Consider the following 23,252-nt stretch of genomic DNA (forward strand, 5'->3'; position numbering starts at 1 on the left):
GATGCTTATCTTCAACACAAGAATGAGTGTTCATATTTTAATCAGATTAAATTTAAAGAGGGCAAACACTATGATATCATCTTCTTTCAGTGTGCTTTTTTATGCACAGATGGTCTTGCCGCAGGACCCCCTGGGCTCTCAGATCAGCCCCATTTGTGGTTTGTAGTTCTGTTCCATGAAAAAACAGATTTTCTCTTCCACCTAGTCATGTTCTAGGACTGCAATATTCAGATGTATATTTCTGCTTCAAGAGCTCCTACTCCATTTCTGCTACTGGCTGGAGATTGTGTGCTAATACTCTATATTCAGCTGGAGTCCTCCACCGCAGAAGCTAACGTGACTCACACTCTTCAGTGTGAGTGGAAAAGATCTGCCCTAACTATGTTTGTCTGTATTTATAGAATAATCCACATTTTTCTGATGATTATTGGTGTCAATATACACTTCGTATCAGTGCTAGATGTGTTGAATGTCTTAAATCAGACTAATATATGATTTTGCAGGTAGCAGTCTGTAATCTCTGAAATTGGTAATGGGTGGCAATTTCTATCTCGTAGGGGCTGTAGTCCTAGTATGAATTTAATGGGCATGATACAAAACAAACAAACAAACAAAACAAAACCAATAGTATTGTGTCTCAAATTCCTGTGTAGACTGTAATGGAGCAGCTCTTCAGGAGAGCTTCTAACAGGCATACAGAACAAAAATTCATACACCACTACAGCTGTTCTTATTCTTCTCATTGCCACAAATGACAAACCATGTATGCTGGTTTGAAGCTCATTCCAGTCCACTGTTGTTTCTCACTTACTTTCCTGCTTTGCCTGCAGATGGCTACACAACTGATGACATAGAGTTCTACTGGAGAGGAGGCGATAATGCAGTGACTGGCGTGGAAAGGATTGAGCTTCCTCAGTTCTCCATTGTGGAATACAGACTGGTGTCGAAGAATGTTGTCTTTGCCACAGGCAAGTAATATCATTTCCCTAGTTGGTGTTTTATTTCTTTCTGTATGGCAATTATTGTTTTATTAATCATTATTATGTATAGTCTTTGTCCTGTGTTCTATGCATGGCTAAAGAGATGACTTGGTAAAGCCCAGAGGCAGGAGTCCATGAAACAGTATTTCTTGTTTCATTTTTCTTCTGTGTGTGTATGTGCATGTGTCATACTTAACCATACACCTAAATATACATGATCTAAATAAATATAAAGTCATTCATGTCTGAATCACCAGTTTAACTAATGTAGCCTAGAGGGTTACTGATCATACAGAAGTATGTTATGGCAAACTAGGTCAGAAAGGCACAGTTTTTATGAGCACCTCCCTACAGCTTTTCTGTATGTCTTTTGTTTTGTTCTTGTACAGTGAATGTGGTGCCATTTATATCTTGATTTTCACTGATGGGTATATGGTAGTGTATATATAACCGGTGCTATTGTGATCATTGTTAAGATTCTAAAGTTAAATCCCTAGTTTTAAATCCCTAGTTTAAATCCCCACTGATTTAGATGTTTGATTTTAGACACCAGCCTAGGAAAATATTGCTATGTGTGAAAAGACCAAAGCAACTCAGAAAGCCCTCAGCAAGTGTGGGGCGACTATTGGGACCTCCAGATTTTCAGTCCTCTTCAGACCACGGAGGTGTTCTGTTCTGTCTGTCCCAGCGCACTCGAGCAAATGAAGCACAGCTCTATCATGTTTGTAAGCATCACTTCACCCACTCTATGGACACAGCATCTGTTTCAAAGTACACAGAAACACGAGTTATATTTCAGAACAAAATGTAAATATTGCTGGGATTGAAATTAATATGAGGGGTTTTGCCAACTTCTGCTGTTTTTGTGTATCACTGTGAAATGTGAGTTTTTTTGTTTTGTTTTGTTTTTTTGTTTTTTTTTTTTTTAAAGAGAAACAGATACTCTAATCCTATATTCTGCAGCCAGGGTTTATCTGCGCTTGCACAGGATTGGATATGTTAGATGACCCTTTTGGCCAACAATGACAATACAGAGAACTTTGTATTTGGGAAGTCCAAAGCCATCACCTTTCACTTCAGTGTGAAATATTTCCATAAAGATGTGATGTAGTAATTTGGAGATTGAAAAGATTTATTAAATTCAGGAAGTCCAAAGAGCTGTGAGACAAATATGATAGAGAATGAAAACTAGGGGTAGAAATGCATGTAAATGACCAAATATTCAGAATCATAAAAGTTCTTTCCAATTAGTTAGTGAAGGGAATAAAAAACCCACATGCTTCAGGGTTTAAGGCAGCTTGATGTTAGGGAGCAGGATGAGGCAGTTGTGAAGAACAGATTATCCCATGTTTTTTATATTGTTTTCTGAAGTGTATAATTTTTGTCATCGATAAAGACATGATACTGCATCTACTATTGTTTTGGTTTAGGACATGATGAAAATGCTTCATTAATTATGAACTTTTCTGACAAATATTTCCATTGAAAGAAATCAGCACATTTGTTTCTCAGAAACTCATGCCTAATTATGATGCTAAATCTGAAACTTTCCAGTGAATCTGACAGATAAAGTCAGCACACTTTTTTTTCAATTTTCTTCTCAAGACACATATTCCTTATATTCCCGACAATTAGAGCCAGTTTGAACGTTTTTGTGGAAAATAAGTCAGGCATGGGTTTTTTGTCTTTGAGGTTATTAGAGCCTCATGAGAAGATACTAGATTCTTTCCATACAATATCTCAGTATCAATATCTCAATCTCAATATTTCCGGGATTTCAGTGCTAGTGTGATTTGATAGTGTAAAACTAAACAAGGACTTTAGAGTCATGCCCTAAACAGCTTTTGGAGTAGTTATTTCTCCTATCCTCCATGAAGGAACAGTGCCATATAACCTTGTGTAACTTATGCAAATTGAATAATCTGTTCCCATAGTTACTACTAAGCAGCAAGAGTAAGCATGAGAAAAACCCCATAGATAATGACATAAACCTGTGAGGGGATGCAAGAATATTGAAGGAACTGCACGCATGTTGAAGTATGTCATTGGAGTTAAAAATAATCTTACCAAACTGGCAAAATAGGTCTGGGGAAAGAAAAAACAACAACAACAACAACAACAACAACAACAACAACCCACAAAATTCAGCATAGACAAGTACAAAGTACAACTATTCAATTAGTTATTCCTATCCAAATTCAAACTGGGGAATACCTGGTTAGACCAGAGTCCTGTGCATAGTAATTTAGGGGTTACTGTTGATCTCAGACTGCACATGAGCCCGTACAAAATTGGTAAGAATGACTGGAAGTCTAGAAAATATATTCCATGATATTAAAAGAGATCTAGATATGGTTGTGTAGTTTGAAAAAAGAGAGTACTTAATAAGAATTAAATAAGTTACAAAGAGTAACATGTTCTCTTAAGGAGTAACTTGTTCTCTTTATCCATGATTAAAAGAAGAAAAAGTAATTTATAAATAAGTGAATAAGAAAGATTTTGTTTGACTAGCCTAAGCTGAAGGCTATAGAGGCTACAATAAGACATCTCAAATGGCATTAGACACCTCTGTACAGGCAATTGAATCACATCCTTGGAATCAGCTGGCTATAAGTCTAGCTCTCCATGGTTTATACTGAGACTTTATGCACTATAAGTGTGGAATTATCTACATGAAAATGCCTGAAATGTAATGCCTAACTTGTGAGCTGAATATGTGTCCTAAAGATTTGTTATCCAGGAATGCTAAGAAACTGAACATGAATGAGGATATATAACACACCTAAAAGCTTCAAGATGCATAGCAGTCAGAGACAGATTAACAACTTGTTGATAGGAGGAAGGTAATCTTAAAAGATTTGAAAATTAATTATTTGGCAAATTCTGAAAGATCAATCTGTAAAGTACATTTCCAATTAGCTGAAGAACCTTCCCAGAAGAACAGATTAAAATAAGAATTCTGTAACTGACCAATTCTCTTATCTTGGTTCATACTTGCATAAAACAGCAAGAGACTAATTTAGCCTTGGAGCTAGATATTTCAGCTTGCTAGCATTTAATGAAATTGAAACAGAAACAAGTAATTACTTTTTACCAAGTGCTCAAACATGTGAAGGAGGAATATTTTGAGCTCAGTTATTGATTATTTGTTTTCATGTCTTCATTTTCAATACTGTTGCTAGATTTAAGTACTCCAGGCCAAAATCTGTTATTCCTCTACTCTTTAAATTAGCCCATGGACATAAACATGTTATATGAGATGGGAGAAAAGGTAACAAATCTGGTCGCTGAGCAGAAACACTGTTCTTTATGCAAAATAAAAAATAAAAAAATAAAAAATAATAAAAAAATGGTGGAATGTTAGCAGCTACAATTTCCTTGTAATTAATCTCTAAATGTACTTAGCTTTAATTGACAAATCATTATAAAAGCATAATCAGGCAAGTAACATTGTAATTGTTGAGTTCACCAAGAATTCTATTTTTATTAAATAAATTACACAAGATGGTTCCTTCTTACATGAATGAAGATCAGGGCTTAAAATTTTTGTTCCATGCAGGTTAGGACCCATGCAGGTTAGGACCCAGAGCTTTAGTCTTCCAGATGAGGAGAGGAGCTTCACAGTAATGTTCTTTCTTTCATTTCTTTTTTTTTTTTTTTAACCCACAGATTCCTATGTACTGTTTGCTGGAAGTAAGATAAGATAGCAGGGACTCCAGACTGCAGGGAGGGGCAATAAGTCATCCATGAAAGCATAAAAGTAATACAGGTGAAAGTTACACAAACTTCCTTAGTCTCAAGGAGAGCTACGTAAAGGAGAACCCTGTTATCTGAAAATGAAGCTACCAGTTCATGCTTCAGTTTCATCTTGAACTATACAAAGACCAAATTATTCTGAAATTTCCTTAGATCCAGACCTTCCAGTAAATTTTGAGCTTGGAAAATAACCACACAAAAAAAGGATGACGTTCTGTATTTACTTTGATGAAACTGAACAAAACGTCAACTCCGTTAAGCAGCTGTGATGCCGATAAGACTGTTGGTTAGACTACCCAGGAGCCGTAAACCCCCAGAACCTACCTTGAGACTTGCGTAGCTGGGATTCATTTTGGTCAGATTTAAGGTCAATATAATTAATTTCAGTGTCTGCATATGAATTAGGTGTCTAAGCTCCTGTTACAGTTGATGGGAATCTAGTCAATGGGACTACAGTCAGTGGATTCTGGAGACAAAATCAGTCCAAAGGAGCTTATTTTAGGAGGTAGTGGGATAATTCTTCAGGTTTCATTTACTAGATCAACTAAATGAACTTACTCTCCTGTAAACGTAATTGAAGCTTAGACACCTAGGTAACATTTATGCAGCTCAAGTCAGTCGCTTTATCAACTGCAGTTTGAGATGGCGTAGGGCACCCCTTGTAATCTCAATCTGCTGATCAATACGATTTTTTTGTTTTGTAGGGGCTATGTTGTATCTACCAAATGCATGCTGGTGTTTGAGATGTCAAAGGGCATTTCAAAAGGCCCAGGGCACCTTCAGATTTGCAAATGCATGTCTGTATTACAGTCCAACTCCAACACTGCAGTGGATAGGCAAACAGCACTGACAACCCTGGCCCTAGGTATGGTTCTTAGGCTTTTGTCTTGTAGCATCAGGATAAAGAACCTGGGGCTCAAAACAACCTTATGTTGACCTTTCTGGTCTTGAAACAATCTGTCTGGAAACACTGCCTTTAAAGCTGAGTCCCACTAGTTTCACTAATTGTCTTATCTCATTAGACAGAGATAAGGCGCTTCATAGGTGAAGCATTCAAGATAAATAAATGAAGTTTTCTCTGTTACACTGTCTCAAATAAGGATTTCATTACTGAATATTACTGACATACACGACACATTACTTCTTTCCTGCCTCCTCCAGCTGCACCATTTTCCTTGCTTTATCATTAGCAGAGTACTCTCCCTCTTCTTTCTCCGAGGTACCCCAATGTACCAAGGGTCCTTAGCACTGGAATGGACCAAGATGAGCCTTGAGTGAATCCTTCAGATAATATATCAGAAAATCAGTATTTTATGAGAGATATTCCAGTCATCACCTCTGTCAATGATGTTCCAAAGATGCCCAGACCTGGACAGGACTTATGGAAGGAACAGATTCGTAGAGAATCCTTTACATTGGTAGTGTATTTTATGAAGTAATTTTCCTCAACAGAACTTTATGAAGATTTCCGTCTGATGCACTACTCTTATTGCAGAAAGGTGATTAGGTCTGCTACATATTTAATGTATTTCATGATGGCAGAATATGTTCCTGTTTTATTCACATAGTCTGCAGACAAAAGGCCATGAAAACCATCTCATGAGAAAACTCAGTGAAAAAATTAGGCTTTGTTAGCAGAAATAGCAGGCGTAGTTTGAAATAAAAAAGTTGTCCTTGGAATGAAACATTGCTCATTAAAAAACTAAGGTGTTAAGCAAAAGCCTAAATGATTTTATTTATTTATTTATATACATATATTTTTCTGAAAACCATGTAGAGTGCTTTAGACAACAGAAAACTTTGCTCTGGTTTTGTATCAGATTTATGTGGCAATGGTTTTGGTAGTAGGGGGGCTGCAGAGGTGGCCTCTGTGAGCAGAGCCCAGCAGCTGCCCCATGTCAGATCAGAGCCAGCACCAGCCAGCTCCAAAAGGGACCTGCAGCTAGCCAGAGCCCAGCCAAGGAGCAATGCTGAGTGGACCTCTGGGAAAGCAGATGTAAGGAAGGGGAAAAAAACTGCTGGGCAGCAGCAGCTGGGAAAGAGGAGTGAGAAAACGTGAGAGAAGCAGCCCTGAAGCCCCCAAGGTCAGTGCAGCAGGAAGGCAGGAGGTGCTCCAGGCAGGCAGCAGAATTTCCCCTGTGGCCTGTGGAGAGGCCCCTGGTGGAGCAGGCTGTCCCCCTGCAGCCCATGGGTCCCACATGGAGCAGATCTCCACGCTGCAGCCCCCCCATGGGTGGAGGAGCCCCCGGTGGAGCAGGTGGATGTGGCCTGGAGGAGGCTGCGGCCCATGGAGAGCCCCCGCAGGAGCAGGCCCCGGGCCGGAGTTGCAGCCCGTGGAGAGGAGCCCACGCAGGAGCAGGGGGTCTGGGGGGAGCTGCCGCCCACCTGTGGGGGACCCGTGCTGGAGCAGTTTGCTCCTGGGGGATGCATGGACCCCGTGGTATGGAGCCATGTGGGAGCAGCGCTTGAAGAGCTGCTGCCTGTGGGAAGCCCCCACAGGCTCAGTTCGGGAAGGACAGCATCCCGTGGGAGGGACCCCACGGGGAGTAGGGGCAAAGAGTGACCATGAAGGAGCTGTGGAGATGAAACAACAGGGACAGACCGCAGCCCCCATTCCCTGTTCCCCTGTGCCACTCAGGGGAGGAGGTAGGAGAGGGTGGATGGGGGGAACGTGTTTGTAGCTTGCTTTTAGTTTCTCACTGTTCCGGCCTGATAATAATAGGCAATAAGTGATATTAATCTCCCTATGCGGATTGTGTTTTGCCTGTGACAATAACTGTTAAGTGATCTCCCTGTCCTTATCTCAACCCTTGATTTTTTTTCCATCATATTTTCTCCCCTTTTTCCTCTGGGAAGGGGAAATAAGAGTGGTTGGGGCGGAGTTCAGCTGCCTAGCTGGGTAAAACCACTGCAGGTTTCCATGCTGGAATATGGTCTTCTGACTCTATCTATATTCATGTATTTGTGAAACTAGACATTTCATACAGGAAATGTATGTATCAGTACATAGTACTGATTTAAATATTCACAACAACTATATATACTTACCAGATATATTTATATTTGTTTTTTTTTTTTTTTGGTGACAGTGCTTCTGAAATTGACAAAGCAGTTAAGGGTAGCTACCTAAAGTTTGATACTCCCTAGATGCTTCTGCTACCTGGAAACTTTGTAGCATTTTTACTATCATATGACTAAAAGTTTACCTGTCAGAAAAACAAAGAGAAATCTACAGTTTTCTGTTCCTTCTCTTGTTTTCTCTCTCAGGAAATCCATCATTCAGAGAATCACAGAATGATTTGGGTTGGTAAGGATCTTAAAAACCATCTAATTCAACCCCCCCTGCCATGGTCAGAGACACCTCCCACTATATACGGTTGCTGAAAGCCCCATCCAGCCTGGCCTTGAACACCTCCAGGGATGGGGCATCCACAGCTTCTCTGGGCAGCCTGTGCCAGTGCCTCACCACCCTCTGAGTGAAGAATTTATTTCTAATAATCTTTCTAATCTAAATCTGAGCTTTTTAAGTTTAAAACCATTACCCCTTTGTCCTATCACTATGCTCCCGTGCCCAGCTTTCCTGTAGGCACTTTTTAAGCACTTGGAGTCCACTATAAGGTCTTGCCAGAGCCTTCTGTTTTCTGTAAATAACTCCAAATCTCTCAGCTGTGCTTCTAAGTAGGAGAGGTACTCCAGGTCTCTTATCATCCTCATGGCCCTCCTCTGGACCTGGTCCAGCCTGGTCCAACCAGCCTTTCTTGTGCTGGGGGCCCCAGAGCTGAAGTCTGTACTCCAGGTGGGGTCTCATGGAGCAGAGTAGAGGGGGATAATCACTTCCCTTGACCCGGTGGCTATTCTTATGTGGTTTCTTATATAAGAGTATATAATCATATAATACTTATATTTTTATTTATTTCTAGATGTTATCTTTTACATCTTGCACCCAGTTGCATCAGAATGGGCAGGTTGTGCTCTAATACCAATAACTGTGCCTTTGTATGTACGGAAGTGTTTTTTCTCATGTTGACTATAAATAGAACTTTTAGACCAGCTATTAGAAGTATCATACCTAAGATTTGTAATGGAACCACTGAAATCATGGAGCTGATGTTATGTGAATGTGTGAATCTTTCTTGTATAATAGTACTCAGATTTAATCCTATTTGCATTTGGTGAAAAAAAGTCACTGCTGTTTCTTTTTCAGTATTTGAGCACTCTAAATATATTAAGTATATTTAGTAAGGTTTCCAATTTTGAAATACACTGGTTTGAAGTTAAAATATGTGTTTAAAAACAAAAAAGCAAACAAACAAAACCAAACAAAAACAAACAAAAAAGCACCTGTCATTGAGATTATCATTATTTCATTGTTTGCTGCAACTGAAACAGTATATGAATCCTATGTATATAATGTATGTATATACATATGCAATCTTCATTTTTTTGCTTAAAATATTTTTAGAAGAAAAATTCTGTTCAGCTCTAGTTGATGTCAGAGGCCTTTGGATATGATCAGAAGGCTTTTCTTCACCTGGATTCATTACAATTATATTTTTGACGCCACAGGTAGCATGTTTCTCATAGTTCAAGTGTGATTAAGTGCCATGTCAAAAACAATTCTATGCAAATACAAAACTATGCACATTTAAGACATGGAATTCTACTAATCCTTTCAGTATAGATACTATACATAAAATTGTGTATTGGGATAAGCATTTTACATGGAGACCTAAACATCTGTTTTTGAAAACTAACCAGTGCTTATCCATCTGTTCAATAATTTAGAATAACTTAATCTCTTTTATTCCCAAATACAAATTACATGGATATCACTATATTCCCTGCAAGGTTTCCTCTAATACAAACCAGTAATACAGTGAACGCATTTTCCCTACTGTTCTGCAGATGTCATAGTACCCCATAAAATGTGCGTGCTTTAGTTTCTACGGAGACTGAAGACAAGTATCTGCAAGTGTCTCTGCTTCAGTATAAATAACGCTGTTTTTCCTTCCCTTTTCATAGGTGCCTATCCAAGACTCTCACTGAGCTTCAGGTTGAAGAGAAATATTGGATACTTTATTCTTCAAACTTACATGCCCTCCATACTGATTACCATTTTATCATGGGTGTCATTCTGGATCAATTATGATGCATCAGCAGCAAGAGTTGCCCTTGGTATGTGCTACGAATGAGTGGGACGTTAAAATGTCAGAATAAATGTAGCCTTTGGAGGTTGTTAAAGACTGCAGCATGATGTCAGTGTTTTGGTATTCCAAAATCATTTACGTCAAAATCATGTCATTCAGTATTGCCTCAAAAGTGGTAAGTTTTCCCCACATGCAAGAATGTAGCTACCACTAAATCTCTGATATGAGCTGCTCATATGGGTCCCAGACTTGTTTTCATCAAATTTAATGTTGTTGTTGCCATTAGTTTCAGCAAGGGGACCAGCTCCAGAATCATACTCGAAGGGCTTCAGTGTGGGCTTTTTGTTCAGGCCAGTGTGGGAAGACAAGCATGGCTCCAAGCCTTCACCTGAGGTCTTGGCTGTTTTAACTGACAGTGGCAGGAAGAGACCTCAAGAACCATGTGCTAGTTCAGAGCGCAGGGACACATCAGCTGTGGACCATGACATCCTGAGGGCCATGGCATCCCTCAGAATGCACAGTATGCTATGTGCATTTTTATGACAGCTTATAGTGCCGTTTACTTCACGGTAGAAAAAAATGGATTTAGCACAGGATTGTGATCCTAGTCCAAGACCTTTTCAGATCAAAGAATCCTTTAGATAAAGGAGGGGTAGCTTCAAAATATCACATGGGAAGTATTTCATCTGTTACAGAAATGTACTTATGGGTAGCTATAGACCAGAAGGTTTAATGGACCCATAAATAATCTTTATGACTACTGCATTTCATCTCACCCCAAATCCTGTCTTCAGCCCTGTTCTTTCCACTAGCATATGCCTTCTTACTCAAAACTTGACACTAAGCCTATGCTACATTTGCTACACTCTCTTCTCTTAAAACAGGAGCATATTCCTTAGCTCCCTTATTTTTCTGATACGTACCACAGCAAACCAATACTCCCAGACATGCCTGTATGACTCTGCATCTCTGTACCACTTACCTACCAAGATCCACTGTACCAAAGAAGGGTAGCTACAGCTATACCCATGTGCAGTGTCATATTCTAGCATCTTCATCATCCCTGTCATCTGAACATCAGTATCATCATTCCTAGCATCTGAACTTGTGTGACTGAAAATATTGTATACTGGTTGCTGTTACTCTACAGATACAATAATTCTACAGATGCTGTAGATTAACTAGTGCATATGTGTGTAGTACACATGACACAATCTGTCATTACCACTCAGCAGCCAGTGGACATTCAGAAAATTGCAAACAAGTACTAGCTTCACAGGAGGTGGGACATAGAGTCCAAACATCTTTGATGCATTTGCAAATGAACTATTGATACCAAAGACCCACCATGGAGAAATTATAACCAAATGAGAACGATACTTCAAACACATCAGTCAGCATCTAGATTTTAAATGCCAGTCAGGACTGCAATGAATAAACGGTTAGACAGAAGTTACCAAACCCGATAACATTGCATGTCCTCCTGTAATGGGCTCACACTTTTTTTGTTCTGTGTTTAGGGGACAGGACTGCCTCATGTGACCTATTTCTGTGTAGCACAAGGGGTCCTGATTTGTCAAGTACCATACTGTGATAACACAAATATTTGAACCAAAGTCAGAGAATACATTAAAAGCAAGCTCAAGAGCCCAGATGTTCTATTTCCAATCGATAAAAAGTCCTTTTGAGAGAACGACAATCCATATAAAAGGTTTTTCTGAGAACACAATTAGTGCCTTGGTGATTATGTCTTGTATCATCCGGTATTTGTATAATAAAGTTCAGTACCATGGGCCTAATCTTGTGTTCCTTTGTGTAGCCACTCTTATGAGCCTGAAGCTGATAAGAAATGATACTAGAGTTTAAAGGCAGTATTGCATCTTTGGACTTAGGTAACTAGCCCTGAAAAGCCTGTTACAGAGGAGAAAAAGGCCATCTTACACAGGTCTTTGTTAGAGAAAGGATTCCCTGTGCAATCCTTATAGACAAGGTGACAAGATTTTACTCAGCCTCTGCAGGAAGTCTATATTCTCTGAAAGAGCCTGATTATAGTTCATCCACTTCCATGTTTTTCTCCAGTCCCTGGTCCCTTGCTGCATGCTCTGCCTGTGCTCCAGCCTGTATTGAACCAAGAAGTTCCCTCGACAAAGAGGGTGAAGACTAAACTTGGAGTTCTCTCTTTGCAAAGGCTGTAATCACAAGATTATCCCATTTTGATATGATAGGTATCAGCTGAAGCCCTTCCAGCTGTGCTTTAAAACACTTTATTGACCTTTAGAAGAGAGATTTTAGTCCTACATGAGCGTGGTATTTGCCCGCAGGGTGCCGGGACCTCCCAGGGGCTGTATTTCCTTTAGGTTAGTGGTGGCCACCTTTCTATTCAGTGTGCTTAATCTTCTGGATTACAGCCTGTGAACAGACAACAAAACCGGGGGTATTATAACCCAATCTGGGTTGATGAACCCTTCCCTTATTCAACTAGGCTTTGGTAAGCATCTGTGGGGTGCTACTGAGATGCCAAGGGTGTATTAAAAGAGAATTTTGTGGAATTTCTCATACAAGATTCATATTTATTTTACGTGATTTTCAGAATTCCTTATGGGTAGCAGGTAATCCTACAAGGAGCAGGTAATCCCATGGACTGCAAATATGTGATAGTGTAATGTCCTCCAGCCCTCTCATCCTTGTTCATGTTCTGGCAATGAGGTTTTCTACAGACCTTTTCAACATTTCTTTAAAAATAATTCTGTTGAGCCAATTATTTTCCTCATTTTACTGCAGAGTTGAGTGAGCTACACACAAAGCATTTTTAAAATATGCTTGTGCTGTGTTCTTCATTGTATTTCAAGCCATGAAACACCTGACATCAACACACACGTGTTTCACAGTTTAGAGGAAAAACACTGAAAACTGCATGACACTGACCTACTAAATATACAAAATGTTTGTTATGGAACCTCATAGGCTACTTCTGCAGTTCCCTGGAGTGGCACTGCTTACACCGACAGTTTGATTTTGAGTTATATTGTCTCTATTTCTGTCTCTTCGGGTAAAAAGAAACTGTGTTTTATAATATGCAGGCAATTTTTTTGTTCTTTATTTTTGTTCTGCCAGCATTCTATTGACTACCTATAAACTGGTGGTATAATTATGAAATCAGAAAAAATTGTAATGGAAGGAGACCTATTAGAATGGTTTGCCTCTTTTACCAGTGTAGACTTGTCACACAAATCAGTGTTTTCAACCATCTGTGATTTGTGATTCCCATAAAATTTCCAGCAGAGATCAGACCCTGCAGCTTAATGTGAACTCAAGCAGACTGACAATAAATTTGCTTTTCTTACCAGGTTTTCAAAACAATGCTTCGTAATGTATATTCCGGTGCTATGTCCATCCTCAGATAAATAAATGAGGGTTTGACATATCTGAAATATATATAGTAGGTACTTTATTAATGTCCAGTAGATTACTATAGAAATGCAGCTCTCCCTTCTTGGCTTTTTTTTTTTTTTTTTTCCCCTCAAATATGCATACCTGTCTGCAGCTCACTACTTTTCTCACTTCTGTCTAGCCATGTGAAAGTTAGACTACTGATCTAATAGTCATCTCAAATCCCTCTTCATGAACTGGCTACATTGTCTTATCCTGAAATAGGTGTCTCAAACACATGGGATGAACTGCTCTAGAAAGCTGCTTTTCTTTCTTCATCTACTACAGTGGGGCTTTACAGGGCTAACTTCAGCCAACTGTTTAACTATTACAAATTTAAAACTGGATGATAAATTTCACCATCTATAGAGTTGCTCTTCCTTATTGTGTTCACATGGTTTTATCTGTCCAGACCCCTAATTAGTTTCATTACTGTTTGAAAAAAAAATAATCTCTGTGGTGTTGATGGCTGTGCAGTGCTGGAAGAGCACATATTTTAATGCTTTGCAGAAAACGTGCCTTTCTGTCGCAGGTCGATTTGGTCTTCCTGGAAGAGATCCTCAGTACAGCTACACTGGCTTCTCTGAAGCAACATTAATTCACTGCGGTGGTGACACCCTTGTTAGCGATTCCCCCAGGTTGTATGAAGGAAATATTGTAACAGAATAATAATGCTTCAAGCTTTAATTTTGCTTTCAATTGCAGTGATGTCACCTGAGAGATTTCTTTTACAAATTTTTAAGCTTCTTCACACTAACAAGGGAAACTTGCCAAAGAGGAAAATAAAATTGAAGCATGATCCACTTAGGTTTGTAAGATGTGTGCTCTTTTATTTCTTTGTCTAGGAATTACAACTGTGCTGACTATGACAACAATCAACACTCATCTGCGAGAGACTTTGCCTAAAATTCCCTATGTTAAAGCCATTGACATGTATCTTATGGGCTGCTTTGTATTTGTCTTCTTGGCCTTACTTGAATACGCTTTTGTCAACTACATTTTCTTTGGAAAAGGCCCTCAAAGGCAGAAGAAACTTGCGGAAAAAACAGCAAAGGCAAACAACGATCGCTCAAAGTTTGAAGGCAGCCGGGTAGGATTCTCTTATCTATATACAGTTGCTTGTTTCTTTTATTACAAAAACTAACTGTATGAAATTAACAAACAAATCATGTGTAAAAAACATCACCAAACACATCTCCTTTTTGTGGGCAAACTTTGGCATTTTTATATACAAGGTCCTACATAGAAGAATATATTTAGGTATGCAGAAATTTAAGAGAGTATGATCTGTTTGACAAGAAACTGTAAGAACAAGAAAACAATTCTAGTGCAGCTAGTTTGGAAATAAAGGCTCAGCTCTACAATGGCATTTATTTGCTTAAATCAAATGTAATTTAATTTGTTTAAATACCTACACAAGGGAATCCAGCATATTTTTTTCTCACTTCCCTTCCAGCAGACACATTTAGAATGGGAGAAAGCAGATAAAGGATTAGTCCTGCCATGCTAATTAATTGGCCAACATAGCAGTACCGCTGTGTGTGGCATTGACATCTGTTGCTGTTGAAGGCCAACAGAAAATTAAAAAACTTTCAGATGGGCTTCTGAAGCACAGTATTGGCATGGTCAGTGCTGATTACACTCCATCCTATTTCCTTGCCTTGAGTATTATTTTGTGCAATGAATACTATTTTTTCTCCTTTGAAAGAAAAATTCAAGGTATTCAACAATATGTGATATCAGTGAGTCATGTCAGTTCCAGTAGAACATATTTTCTGGCTAAGATGTTCCCAATGAGGCTTTTTCAGCCGGTTCTGTTGAGTAAGACTGGTTTTTTCTATCAGCTATAAATTAGAGGAGTTCACAGAAACAAAACTACTACCTGTTTATTAAATACCAATATCATAAAAGTAATTTTAAGCTGTATTTTATGATTCTAATGATTCTGTCTGCTATGATAGATGTAATGCAGAACTCCACCTAATTATCGACACTCACATCTGTGAAATATTTTTTGAAGCAATCAATTCATTTTTGTCCACTCTGTTATGAAACCAAGACCTCATCACAGTTGGCAGCACTGCTTAGGACTAAGCTAACAGGAAGAATGAATTCCCTTTCCTGTAAAAATAAATAGTTATAATAAGAAGAAAGCAAATGGAAGAAAAAAAGAAAACAAAAGAGTATCACACTGAAAGCAATAGAGATTTTAGCTTTAAGCAGGTAACACAGATGTATGCATTAAAGTTCAGATCTCCCAAGGAAAACCATCTGGCGGATCTCATCCATTTAAATGGTTTATATAACTCACTACATACCCTATATGACCCTATGCCTGATTGTACTTATATATAGAGATCAGTTGGTCAGCATTGTCAAAAGAAGTGTAACACCTTAACTAACGAAAAGGTGGTTTTCTTATACCCAGATCATGTCATTTTTATACTCCCCTGATCATACCATATATCAACCATTTTATCTCACTTCTGACTTACGACCTTTTATTTTCTTTCTGGACCATCCTAAGCAAATACTGTGCACTGATATGACTTTTCTGGTGGTTTAATATTGACCACGTATGAACTGAACTTAAGATACGAGCAGTGCACCAGAGCTGAAAGAGGTCCTATTGCTTTCAGGATGAGCAGCTCAGTGAAAATCCATCTAAACCACTTTGGACAAAGGTTACCAGGGCTTTCAGAGACCATAGCCCTGAAGCAGAAACAAAGCTTCCACGGTTCTGGATCATGCCCACTGTATACCAACCTGTACAGGCATCCATGTTTGTAGTAGGACAGGTGGTCATGACAGAGTTTTTAACACATTTTCCAAGGAAGGCTGTGTCTGAAATCTCTTCAGCCTTGACTTGGACCTCTTCAAGGAGTGGTAAAGAGGCACCAAACCTCTTCTTCTATGAGTCTCGAAGATTGTTGAATCTGATGGAAATAATGGCTGTTTAGCACTTGCTTGCTTCTTCCTTTAGAGCTGGGACTTGGGCTGGATGTCCTGGGAGAGACTCAAAGATGGAAGGCATAGTGCACAAGTAAGGGAGGCTTAGAGTCTCACTTGTGTTAGTTAAATGAAGTTATTGTTTTCATCTTTTCAGTGAGGCTTCAGGCTTTCCATGCAGAAAGGCAAGGTTTCTATTACAAAATATTTCAAATCTCACGTGATTTAGGGCTGACATGCATTTTTAAAGGAAGGGAGAGTGTCTAAAAACTGCCAGCCCCTTTTACATCTCCTCTCAGTCTTTGGTGACTGTCATAATGTATGCTTTTTTCCAAAAAGGTTGAAAAGGTTTCTGGTATAAAACTGGAAAAACCAATTACTTTTAGTTTGTCTTTAAGCCTACCACTTTGGGTTGATCTTTTTCTGTTTTGTCTTAGTAATTGAATTTGCTTGTATATGAACCACGTGCATGAGTTCCCTGTCATTGATTCAGAGCCCTAGCTCAGGGTACTAGAAAAAGAAAAAAAAAGAGTAAGCAAATAAACCGTAGTCCATTTATTGTCCACATCAGATGCTGTAACTTACGGGTGTAGTGACAGAACAATTCTGTGCTACATCAGATCCAGCGATTCAGCCTGAGCTGGAAACCACAGACTCATGTTGGAAGGCAGTGCTAGGAGAGCGGAGACAGCACAGCACTGCCTGGAGTTCAGGCTCTGAGCCTGAGCATTGCTCTTGTGGTGCCTGAGACTGGCAGTGGTGCTGAGCCGATGCGTCTTACTCAGCAGGTATGGGAGAAGGATGAGGGGAAATGCCGTGTTGTTTTCACTCAGCACTCTCGCCCATGAAGGCCAGCAGCACCAGCATGGAAACTGGTGGTGCAGTTTGCGCCTTACACATGTGATGACTGAGGTCTGGCAAGCAAGCTAGCAGGCTTGGTTATAAACACCCTTAATGTAGCAAAAGGGTTTTTCATGCTTTCCCGGTTTCATTTGATTGTGGAGCAGGAGAATTTTAATAGCAAAAATGTTCTGGGCCACAAAACACATAGATTTGGATATGTTTTGTGTTTTATTTGATAACTGCCTTGCTTGGTAATTCTGCTTCTTCATGCATGGAGTTGCACTGTGCTGTGTCTGAGGTTGTGGGTCTAGAAAACTGCAACTGGCACAGTCAATTCCATGTCAATGCTGGTGCTGCAGACATGCCTCTCCAACACCAAGCTTTCAGGCTCTGTCCTCTGAGCTGTTCCTGATGTGCTGTCACCGAGGCTTGCTGTGCTGAGGAGGGCTCTAGCGGCTGCTGCTGAGCTGCCTGTTGGCTTCCTTGCTCCCATCGCAGCTTTTTGGCCAGCTTTGCCCATGTGTGAAAGCCAACAAGCCCAAGAGCTGCAGGAGTAAGGGAAGGAAGAGCCGGTGTAGCATGCAGACAGCACAGCCAGTGTCACCTCTTGCGTTGTAGAAAAGCAATGGGGAAAGGAAAACTCTGTCCTATTTTCTCCCATGTAGCACTGCTGAAGGTAGTGTGGTGATGGAAGCATGCCTCAGTAGACGGTATCTCTGGAAACGGTTTCAAGAGTCAGAGCTGGTGCTGAGATGAAACCTGAGAGAGCCTTTATGCATGACTCATGTATGGATCAGCAATTGACAACAAAGAGATTTTCACACATAGCTGTGTCTTCTTTTGACTGCTTTTGCATCATATTTTATTTCAGATAGCACACTTTAAATAGCATTCCTCTCTGCAGTCTTCCAGCTTATCCCAGTAAACCATAGCTACTGGAGACAAGCACAGGATACTCCTTTTTTGAATAAAACAATTTTTGCACACATACCAGTTTAGGATTGAAAACTCCCTTGAAAACGTCAGTAAATCAGTTTATATATATAAAGACCAGCTCTAGGGTAAAGGAAGAACAGGACCTTGATTTTTCATAAAATATTTGTTCTGTCTATGGTATCAGTGCCTAAATTAAACTCTTTTCTTTGTGGAAGAACTGACTGAAAAGAATAGATGGCCTGTAAAAATGTTTTCCTTTGAAAATTGACCACCACTGCTATGGATCAATTCCATTTCTCCTGTTTCTGTTGGTAGTTTCAGGATTCATTTGTAGCTCTCTGTGCACTTTCAGTTTTGCTGCATAAATTGTTTGTTTTAAATAAGGCTCAGATACAGCCTAATTTACAACTAAATCAGCATGAGAGAGCTCTAAGGCAATCCTGTTCTCACTTGTTGTTCCCTCTTGTGATCAAGGCTACTGGCATAATCAGCTGGTGAGCATGTGTTTTGGACATTGCTCCTTCTGGGCCAATCCACCGAGGTTATGATTTGTTACAGTCCCCTGCTAAAAATACTTCTTCATAGTTCATGCTGTGGCAATTTACGTTTTCGGTTTGGTGGGACCAAAAGTTCAGCCCCGAGGTATCGATCAGGAGGGTAGCTATCACACAAGCTCATTCAAGCTTCAACCCCCTGTGGCTGTCAGGCATGTGGGAAGAGCTTCCTTTGAACAAAAATAATACCAAACCCTTTATAAAAAGACCCTTCTACTCAAGGCAGTTGCTGCATGGGTTTTTAGCTCCAGAGGTTCCCAGTTCAGCCCTCCACTGTTGGCCAAGGCAGCGGCTTCCCACCAGGCACTACTGGGAACAGAGGCTCATGCCACTTACATCTACTTTGGGCTTTTAAGGCACTGATAATCGTAGCAACCGCTCTTGCAAGTGGGATTTTCTTCTGAGAATGAGTATCTTGGCTGCTGTGGTAGAATTATCACTCGGTTTAAATTGGGAAATATGAGAATAGCAAAGCTGGCAGCATTCTCCTGTGCATCTTCAGCTTTCCTGGATACTTTTTTTGGTACTGTTTTGAATAGTGGGATATTTCTGAAACATGAGTGTGATGACTAGGTGCCAAGTTTTGAAAAATATCTTTAAAGGGTGATGAATACAATTCCTGTGGGAAGAGTGCTAGTTCTGTAGTGTTTGTGATGGGAACATACACTGTGCACCAGGGGGATCTTGTGTGTACTAATTTAGCTCAAATACATCAAGGTTAGTTGTCAAACTCTGTTCTTACTTGGTGGTCAGCAATATTAGGATGCAGCTTCCAAATTTTTCTTTTTCTTCATACTTTCCTTTATTTTCAAGATCTTTTCATCTTCCCGGTTCTGCCAGCTACCCTGGGTTCATCCATATCATCATATCATCAGTTGATATCAACATAATACTCATTTTTTTTAATTATTTTTTTTGTGTGTGCTTATTAATTAATATAAGAAATTGTGACTTTTAGATGCAGTGAGAACACTCAACAATATCATTTTTGTTGTGCTTGGAGTTTTAAATTATTAATATTTATTATTTTAAAAATCTGAGGCATAATATGGTCAATGAATTTTGCTTGAAGCACTGATAACACTTAGGGCGAGCTCTCTTGTTGCCTTACATGTTGGAAAGCCATTTACACAAAAATAAAGAATAAAGAAGATGGAAGCTGCTGTCAGGTAGTGTACCTCTTGCACAGCCATGCACGCTTGCACCAGGGCACAGCAGGTGACAATCAGGGGGCTTGAGTCTAGATTAGGATTTCAACCAAAAGTAATTTCCATTTTATAATTTTAAGAGATCTGTTTTGTGGAGTAATATACTTCAATAGTAATTTTGATGTAAAATAGTGCAAGACTAACTACAGAGACAGCTTTTCTTGCTGTTATTTAAGCCTGCTATTTGCATTTATATTGCTGCAGATGATGGAAAATGTTTACATGGTATTTAAAAAATTGGGATTGATGAACTCCTAAACAGCAGCAGTGGGGTTCAAGCAAAATGCTTCTTCTTTCTATTTTTTGTGTAGTAGAATGAAAGATTTCTGAGGAAGAAGAAATTTCATTGTAAAGTACTCCTTAAAATTTATGGAATATTAAACAGAGAACTAAATGAACCTGAAGTAATTTAGACACTATCTAATAGTAAATCAAACCTTATGGTAGTTTTCTGGCCCTAGTTAAGTGTTTTCAAACTGCATTAAAGCTGAAGTTTTCCAAGAATCTTGAAAGGTATTCAATAGCAGCCCTTTCCTTTCGTGTCTTTAAAAATATAATACTTAACATCCAAACAAGCCACTGTGGTGTTTTGTAGAAGTAAAAAGTGGACTGTGAAAGTAGGCTTTCCCAGTGTAAAAAGGGTGTTGAAGTTTCAGATCTACAATGTACCATTCCAGCAGAGCCTATTGGTGAAGGAGAGTTCCTGCAAGAGTAAAACAAATCAGTTTTTCTATGTATAAAACGTCTCAGAGCATTTCATGCTTCTCAGCCTCCAAATGGAGTTACGTGAGAACCAATTGCTTCATGGTGCAGGAGCAGTAATTATTCAGAGGTGGGAGAGATGGGGTTTGATTGAAATTGATTCTGAATAAGATCATCAATTTTGCCTGTTTAGATCCATGCTGATTCAGCAGGGAATTCATTAGTGATTTTGTACTCCACTGTTTTCATCTGCTTTGATAAATTCAGTTGGAAACACTCTGTGGAAACAACCAGCCCTGGAAAGAGATGGGAGCACAGGCAGTGAGACAGCCATGGGAAGCGAGGAATGAGGGGGTTCAGGTGGGGCCAGCTTCAGGAAGAAAGGAGGCCATGGGAGGCATGGAGGCCCAGGAACTCTGGAGAAGACAAGAAAGAAATCTTTAGGTTAAATTGGGATCATATGAAGTGGGAGGGAAATGACCAAATACTGTTCTCTCTCCAATTTATCATAGAATCATAGAATCATAGAATATCCTGAGTTGGAAGGGACCCATAAGGATCATCAAGTCCAACTCCTGGCACTGCACAGGTCTGCCCAAAAGTTTAGACCATGTGACTAAGTGCACAGTCCAAATGCTTTTTAAATTCAGATAGGCTTCAAGAACAAAGCTTGGCATTTTGGGGAGAAATTTTGGGGAGACCTTCCAGTGCACAAGCAGTGACATTTCTGAGCGAGGTGATAAAATTATCTCCTAAGGCTCATGAAGAGTAAAACAAAGTTTTATCAAAGAAACTGGCCCTGTTTGTCATGTGTAGTCATGTCTGTAATCAGTTCAGCTACTTTTCTAAATCCATATTTGTACCTGAAGTAAGTTTCCCTGGAGCTGCTGAACCACACTCATGTTTCCTTCTGGAGGATTTTGCCTTAACAATATATTCAAGCAAACCTGAGTAAACTTGCACAGGATGCCCTGCCATTGTTGTGCTTCTTTATTCCCTGAGAGAGCTTGTGTACATTAGTCTAAGTCATTTAAATCAGTGCTTAAATCATTCAGAAGTCATGCTTGTATACAAATACTTCTTAACGTGTTGCAGACATTAAGTATTCATACTTCACAACAGCACCTTCAGATTGTCACAAAGCATTAGCATACATTGCGGTAACTTTATTGAGAGCTTTGGTGGTTTATCCAAAACTTCAGGAGGAATCAATACAATTTGTGAAAATTGGTCTCAAGAATATCTGTGGACCAGAAGCCTGATTTCAGTTTCTGTAGATCTCTTCTCTCCATCTGCTCCTTCCTTGTGTTTGGCATGCTAGTCCCTCAGTCTATTAACAAAGAGATGCATTTCAAAACCGTGTTTCCAAATATGTTTCATTGGACATTTGCAGAAAATATACGCTATCATGCAATTTCATAGGACATAATGGTATGTTACGGCATTTACAGAAATGTTGCCACTTCCTTGACTACATTTTTGGTTTGATTTACAGATGCAGTGACTAGCAGTGAAAGGCGGCAGTATCACTGAAAGATTAGAGGCAGAAACTACATTAGGGTGGCATGCAAGGTTGGCAGATAAGGTGAAGCAGGCTGTGCGGTGTGATGAAATAAGTGGAATCAAATTAATCCTTTCTCTGGGTTGAAGAAGCCTGAATATACACCCTCCAGAGTACAAGCTTTCAGCTGACACCTCACTTACAGAAATCCAGGTCTCAGTGGAAGGATGAAGTACCCAGGGACAGGCTAATGTCTTTATGTATGTAGGTGGCAGACAGAATCAGGAGAGATCAGCAGGCACTGAGGAAAAAAGCAGCTGACATCTGTGGTGGCTGAAGGGAAGGGAGCAGTGACCTGCAAAGAGAAGGCTGTACTACCCAAGTGGAGCCCAGTAAAACGTTCTCTTTTGGGGCATTTTGAGTAAATTGAAGGAACTTGATGTAGCATTTCTTAAAGCCTGGGAGGAGATGGGAAAGGAGATGATGTGATGAGTAGGGGTCTGGATGAGAGATTAAGCTTTAATCTTCATCAGGAAGTTACAGACTGTAGAGATATTTTACACAATGCTATTACAAATCCTGATCATAATTTGTACTGATTGCGGGAGGAACAAAAAAGAGCAAACTGAAGCAGTTATTTCCAGAGACCACTCTAAGCAGTGATGGTGTCCACAGTTGTATTTTACAGCTGTGTGTATTCCCTAGTTGCAGATCCTGCTCAACAGCATGAACTAATTTCTGCAAACCTCAAGCCCATATTTTTGTACCCAGTGGGTTTCTGCCATGGGAAAAATAAATTCTTAATCACCACTGAGGCTTCTCCACCCCATTGTTTTGTTTCACATTGTTTATTTTTATTTATAGGCACTCATCAGCATAACGTACCATTGCCTACAGCAGCAGGATTTGTTGGATACCTTAGTAATTTTTTTTCTGCTTGCTTGTATGTGCATTATGTGTTCATTTTTCCATTTGCAAGAAGCTTGGCAAAGCATTACTGGTATACTTTTTTATTTTTATTTTTTACAGAGAAAAGATAAATTGTAGCATCTATAATTAATGGAAGAAATATCCATTTTAAATAATTTTAACAGGATTGAAAATATCTAAATGCATATGGACAGACACATAGCAACATATACTTTTAATGCCTCACACAAAGCTTGGAAAAGAGCTGGTATCAGATGAATGTATGAACTTCAAAAGACCATGACAATAGTGTGTTTTTCAACCACTTTTATACTGAT

General features: G+C 39.5%; 1 protein-coding gene across 2 annotated transcripts in view; it reads left to right on the top strand.

The window, feature by feature from the left end:
* The window catches only part of GABRB3 (gamma-aminobutyric acid type A receptor subunit beta3), a 114,478-nt gene that overhangs the window by 88,570 nt on the left and 2,656 nt on the right, over window positions 1-23,252 (top strand). For both annotated transcript variants that reach the window (XM_032185492.1, XM_032185484.1), the window contains exons 6-8: window positions 831-968; window positions 9,759-9,911; window positions 14,158-14,402. In XM_032185492.1, coding sequence (XP_032041383.1) covers window positions 831-968; window positions 9,759-9,911; window positions 14,158-14,402 — 536 coding nt within the window. The remainder of the gene's footprint in view (window positions 1-830; window positions 969-9,758; window positions 9,912-14,157; window positions 14,403-23,252) is intronic.

This window comes from Aythya fuligula, chromosome 1 (genome assembly GCF_009819795.1).
Source record: "Aythya fuligula isolate bAytFul2 chromosome 1, bAytFul2.pri, whole genome shotgun sequence".
NCBI lineage: Eukaryota > Metazoa > Chordata > Aves > Anseriformes > Anatidae > Aythya > Aythya fuligula.